General features: G+C 42.6%; 1 protein-coding gene across 1 annotated transcript in view; it reads right to left on the bottom strand.

The window, feature by feature from the left end:
* Nucleotides 1-2,307: 2,307 nt before the first annotated feature.
* LOC109918176 (forkhead box protein P4-like) overlaps nucleotides 2,308-6,685 on the bottom strand; it is a gene marked incomplete at its 3' end in the record, with an annotated part of 5,252 nt that continues 874 nt past the window's right edge. Inside the window, exons 3-4 of the mRNA XM_048593832.1 lie at nucleotides 3,581-3,785; nucleotides 2,308-2,412 (exon numbers count right to left, since the gene is read on the bottom strand). Of these exons, the coding sequence (XP_048449789.1) occupies nucleotides 2,308-2,412; nucleotides 3,581-3,785 (310 nt within the window). The remainder of the gene's footprint in view (nucleotides 2,413-3,580; nucleotides 3,786-6,685) is intronic.

Genomic DNA, 6,685 nt, shown 5'->3' with positions numbered 1-6,685 from the left:
TTGCCCATATTTAACCTGAAGCCATGAGGTCCAGAGTCACTGTTGAGGACTCCCAGAGCAACTCCCTCCCGACTATATCCCACTGTGCCACCCCCTCTGCTGGGTCTGTCCTGCTGGTTGGACAGGAATATCAAGGGATAGGGATGGTGATGGTGGTGTCTGGAAGGTATTATTCCCTGAGTCTAACTGTTGCTTGACTAGTCTGTGAGACAGCTCTCCCAATTTTGGCACTGAGCCCCGAGATGTTAGGGAGGAGGACTTTGCAGGGTCAATAGGGCTGTTTCTGCTGTTGTCTTTTCTGTTGGGTCAACGCCAGGAGATCCATCTGGTTTCTTTTGCTTGAGACTTTGCAGCCATTGGTACAACGGAACAGCTTGCTAGGCCATTTCAGAGTCAACCACATTGCTGTGGGCCTGGAGTCACATGGAGGCCAGATTAGGTAAGGAAGGCAGATTCCCTTCCTTAAACGGCATTAGTGAACCAGGCAGATTTTTCCCCAACAATCAGTAATTCAATAATCGACAGTAGATTCTCAATTCCAGATGTTTCTTCATTGAATTCAGATTGTACCACCTCCTCTGGTGGGATTTGAACCCAGGTCCCTGGAACATCAGCTGAGTTTCTGGATTAATAGTCTTGTGATAATACCACTAGGCCATGGCCACCCCTGTGAATTTATCCAGTTTCTCTATAAATACGTCTTTATCATTCACCTCAGCTACTCCTTGACATATTAAGCTGTGTGTCATCTTTCTGGATAAAGAGTTTTCTCCCATGTTCCTGATTGGATTTATAGTCACTGCCTTCTCCTTAATGGCCCTGGTTTTGGTCTTCCCCACAAATGGAAACATTCTCCATCTATGTAACAAACCAGTAGGTGTTTTTATCGCGAGCTCGTTTCGAAAGAAAGAAACAGTACAATACACATGTCAAACAGAGCTATTGAGCTGTAATTCCAATGAAGGGACAGGAAGGATCGATGATTCCGTTGTTAGCTGCTGTTTTCACACTGTCATTGAGCCATCCTGGTCCAATCATCTTCCACGCTTCATGCGCGTGGACCATCTTAAAGACTCACAACTTGGACAAGACCTGGCCACACAGCCTATGGCTATAAATAAGATCTGCAAACTACCAACCTATTCCCATCTCATCATATTGCATCAGTTCTAAACAGGATCAAACATCCATTCCCTCCACGACCAATGCTCAGTAGCAGCAGCGTGTACCATCTACAAGATGCAGTACAGAAATTCACCAAAGCTCCTGAGACAACACCTTCCAAACCCACGACCACTTCTACCTAGAAAGACAAGGGCAGCAGATACATGGGAACATCACCTCCTGCAAGTTCCCCTCCAAGCCACTCACCATCCTGACTTGGAAATATATCACCGTTCCTTCAGTATCACTGTGTCAAAATCCTGGAATTCCCTCCCTAAGGGAATTGTGGGTCTACCTACAGCCCATGGACTGCAGCGGTTCAAGAAAGCAGCTCACCCCACCTTCTCAAGGGCAACTAGGGACAGGCAATAAATGTTGTTACCTTGCTGAGAATTAACGAAGAAATCCATGGCTATTATTAGATCTGTCTGCAAAGCTCTCAACTATCCAACCCATTGTTATTAACGTTCAAATCAAAATATTTTCCTGTGGCTAAAAGGGTTAATTTATGAGGATGGATTCAGCTTGTATTGCCTGGAGTTTAGAAGATCAAAGAATGATCTAATTGAGATATTTATGGTATTTAAAGGATTTGGATAGACAGAATTTATTAGATAGTCAGAAACTATTTCCTATGGTTGGGAAAATCAAGAACATGCAGACAGCCGCTGGGGACAAGGCTCTGACTGGTGGGTGAATGAATAAATTCAGAACAAAATGTGAAACTTCAACATGGAGCTCATAAAGGCAGTAAGTGGCAGGAGGGGGACAACATAGGATCAATATCTTTGTTACCGATTCAAGAACTGAACTGGGAGTAGGATCAGGTGTGGGTCCCTGAGTGGGATTATGAAGCAAGTTCTGACATTTCTGTCATATCCCAGGAGACTGAAGCGTGAAGGAAGTCCTTAATTTTAGTTTAGAAATTTGGACATTTCTGAATCATCTACTCCAGAATCCTGGACTGGACAGATACAATATAAAGCAGGGGATAAGGAATAATCAGAGCGACAGGATTCAAAATGAATCTGATCGATGGGAGAGTCCCAGTGATCTCAAAACAAGTCCTCGATTGACTTAATTTATTCCATCCTCTACTAGCCTCCTTCACAAAATGAATCTTTCCCCTTCTCGAATACTTACTTTAGAAACTGTCCCACATCATCGCAGAGAGCTTCACAACCTGGCCATTTGCATTCCCCATGTCCAAACAGAGGGTGGACACCTGTGGCTTCTTCATGGGACAAACTAGAAAAGAATAGATCAGAAATGGGCAGGTGAATCAATGGCACACAAACAACAGGGAAATCACAAAGAGCTAAAGTTCTCTTTACACTGCCAGAAAAGGCCACAGAATGAAACCAACGACTTTGGCGATGCAAAGTCTGATCTGTTTTTAGTCATGGTTGCCTGCTTCCAGGCTTACTGAGGTTACTTCTCTTGCTGAGCTCAGCGTAACTAACTGTTTGAACAGGAACAATCCTAAACCTGAAAATTGAAATCCATATTTTCAGTGTTGATATGATAAAATCTGAACTGATTTTTAAAGAAATTAATTTATGGGATGTGGGCTTCACTGGTTAGACCAGTATTTATTGCCCATCCCTGATTGCCCAGAGGTCAGGTAAAAGTCAACCACATTGCTGTGGGTCTGGAGTCACATGTAGGCCAGAATAGGTAAGGACAGCAGATTTCCTTCCCCGAAAAACATTAGTGAACCAGATGGATTTTGACAGGCAGTTAGCAACAGTTTCATGGTCGTCATTAAACTCTTATTTCCACATTATTATTGAAGTCAAATTCTACCATCTGCTGTGGCAGGATTCAAACCAAGGTCCCCAGAACATTGCCTGAGTCTCTGGGTTAATAGTCTTGTGACAATGCCGCCAGGCCATCTCCTACTCACTTCCATGAAAGCGTAAGACCTACTTAGCATTCAATTAGGGTGGAATACAAAGGCAGCCGCAGAAAATGTGGTAATTTGCTAATCAGTGACAATGCAGAACCTAGGGAGCACCAATGTAGCACCAACAGTGCACCAATGTAACTCCAACTGAGCACGAGTGGAACACCAATGCAGCTCCAATGGAGCACCAATGCAGCTCCAATGGAGCACCAATGCAGTTCCAAGCCCAGTGACTGAGAGTGGTGAAACATCTCTCAATGTTTCAAAGTCCCAGTTTTGAGACTGAGATGGACAGCACTGGTGGGTAAGGGTGATAAGGGAAACAGACCAATGAGAGAGCTAAAAGGAATGGAGATCTAGAGCAGCATGACCTTGTTGATTGGTGGATCAGGCTCATAAAGCTGAATGGTTTCTTTCTGCGCCTATGTTCTTCAGAAATCACTGCTATATAAGAGTGCTAATTCTGTTGACCTTTTTATTCCCATGTCACAATCTCATGTTGGAGGCTACCTTTCTCTCTTTGGAGTGTGAACGGAGTTCTGCCCATTCAACAAAGGATGGTGGGATATTGAAGGTGAGCTCTTTGATGTTAGGAAAGAGGTAGAGGTGGAGCTGCTGGTTGAGAGGTCGAGACTCTCACTCTTCTGAGGGTCCTCCATGCTTTGCACACTGGTCACTTCTTTCCACAGTTGTTGAAGGTCTGCTGGACACATTGCTGTGAATGATAATGCAGTTTGAATCAAATCATATTAACAACTTATTTTTACAGAGCGCCTTTAATATGGCACAAAGTCCAGGGGTGGCTTACAGGAATGTAATTGAATAAAATTTGATGCCAGGCCATGTGAACATATTTTGACAATCAAGTTTAGTTAAATAAGTAGGTTTTAAGGATTAAAATAAAGGCCCAGAGAGAGGGGCAGAAATTTAGGGAGAGAATTCCAGAGCTTAGGACCCAGACACAGGCAACAAAAGTGAAATGATGGAAATTGGGATGTGGAAGAAATCAGGATTGTAAGGATGCAAAATGTTTGGACAGTTGTGGGTTTTTTTTTGTTGATGTGGGAGTCACTGGCAGGGCCAGCATTTATTGCCCGTCCCTAAGATTATAGGAGGTTACAGAGATCGGGAGGTATGAAACTGCGAAGGGAATGGAAAGCAGACCTATCAGTAGTTTGGCCATTCCCCAAGTGATTATAATCTCTACTGTGCAGCTCAAATGTAAGACATGACTTACTGAATTTGACGAATCAGAAACAGAATGAAGAGGTTAAAATAGTCTGCTGTTACACTGAGCTACCAAAAGAGATTTTGACACATGTAGCATTAAAATGAACTTGTTCAAAATAAACTTGTCACATTGATCCAGTAAAATATAATTTGAGTAAGAACATAGGGATTTGTAACTGCCCTCCAATAAGTTTGTTTGAGCAAACTAAGTTAAATCTGCATATTTCTGTTTTGTTTCTGAAATAAAGTTTCACTGCAGTTCGTATTCCCCCCATATATTCACACACCTTACAGTCAGTGACTATCTCCAACAAAGAAGAATTTAATCACCGCACCTTGACATTCAATGGTGGCCATCACTGAATCCCCCACTATCAACATCCTGAACATTACCACTGACCAGAAATTCAACTGGACTAACCATATAAACACAGTGGCAACAAGAGAAGATCAGAAGCTAGAAATACTGCAGTGAGTAACTTGCTTCCTGACTCTCCAAAGCCTGTTCACCATTTACGAGGTACAAGTCAGGAGTGTGATGGAATACTCCCCACATGCCCTGGATGGGTGCAGTTCCAATAACACTCAAGAAGCTCGACACTATCCAGGACAAAGCAGCCCACTTGATTGGCACCACATCCACAAGCATCCACTCCCTCCACCACCAACGCTCAGTAGCAAGATGCACTGCAGAAATTTACCAAGGCTCCTTAAACACCTTCTTCCAAACCCACTACTGCTTCCATGTAGAAGGAAAAGGGCTTCTTTATGCTCACAAGCGGACATCGTTTCCCAGCCAGAGGAACCAAATATCAAGTAGTTTTTGGTCATTTCTAATGAAAGATCATAGACCTGAAACGTTAATTCTGTTTTTCCTTCTGTAGATGTTGCCTGACCTATTGAATACATTTAGATAATTTTAAGCTGGACTACTGTACCCATCACAAACTGCTGAGCAGGGTTACTAGCTCTGAGTGGGCATATTTACAGTGATTTCATCCATGTGACTTCCTACATTTAACCATCACAGCCAGTGAAACATCCACTTTTCTCACGTCCAATCATTTATTGTTAATAGACATAGGTGTCTCACAGAAGATGAGAAAGGAAGGCATATCTTTTTGCACAGTGACAAGATGAATCTTTCATTTCTGGAGATTGCAGGATAATCCTCAAGGGTAAGTAACTCACACTGGGATCTGAACGCAGAGCTACATGGTTTAGTAACTCACTGAGTTCATTCACTGAGTAACTGAGAAACCTAAGTGCAGTGAATCCTTTAAATGAGTTTTTAAGAGGGAACGAGTTCAAGTGTTCTTTCTGAAATCTAGAATTGTGTAATTAGTGATGAATTATGAGGGATCTGGCCATTAGTTGAGTTGTCACAATGGCTGAACAGGTTCAGTGTCTTTATGTGACATTAATTAGAGAGACAGCACTTCCTGTGAGTTACCAAGGCAGGAGAAGCTGTATTTATTAAATCCAAAGGTTGAATCTCCCTATTAGTTGCTGGTTTGCAGTTGTATCAAATCATTAATTGTGACTTTTCTACTATAGATATAAATAATTAGTAGGTGTTTGCAAAATATTGAGATGGGGACACATTTTAATTAGATCACAACAACAGGAACAGAATCCTCTCGGATGTGTTTTTTTGTGTGTTGTTAAGACTTTGCCTCAGGCTCCGAGCCTAACCCATCACTGCAGCCTTTGATTGAATGAGAAAGAGTGGCGGTGGGATGCATTTGGGGATACAGATATTGCCTAACTTAACATATAAAGCACAATCATTAAAAGAATCGAGCTTAAAGTGGAAATTAGAAGCATGAGAATGTGTGCTAATTGCTGTCATTCCCAAATCCTGATGAACTCTGCCTTCATTCTTACAGAAACAGAGCCCGAAGAGCCAGGCTGAGATGGAATTTTTAAGAAAGCATTGAGGAACTATGTGAAAGTTAATCCTATGGTAGAAACAGACAATTTTCTTCAAAGTAGTTAAGCCCTGAATGACCTCCCTCACAATTCTTACAACAAGACCAATACAGACAAGGTCAATATTTATTACTCATGCCTGACTCAACATTTCAGAGGATGGCTAAACGTTAACCCGGCTGGATTGGGACTGGAGTCACACATGCGTCTAAGATCAGTGGATGCAGCAAAAGTCATTTCCTAAAGGAGATTGGGCAAGGTCAGGTTTTATTTGGGTTTGTTACAATGCAATACTTCCATTTCCTGTGTCTAGAATTCGAGGTCACTGTCCCTGGTGTGGGGGCAGAGATCATGGTCCCCAGGGTGGAGGCAAGGGTCATTGCATTTAGGATGAGGCAAGCAGGTCATTGTGCTCAGGGCCCTTGGGGGACATTCTACCCGGGGAATCTTGGG

Source organism: Rhincodon typus, unplaced genomic scaffold (genome assembly GCF_021869965.1).
Source record: "Rhincodon typus isolate 14 unplaced genomic scaffold, sRhiTyp1.1 hic_rhity00004155, whole genome shotgun sequence".
Lineage (NCBI taxonomy): Eukaryota > Metazoa > Chordata > Chondrichthyes > Orectolobiformes > Rhincodontidae > Rhincodon > Rhincodon typus.
This window is presented reverse-complemented; position numbering and strand designations above follow the sequence as displayed.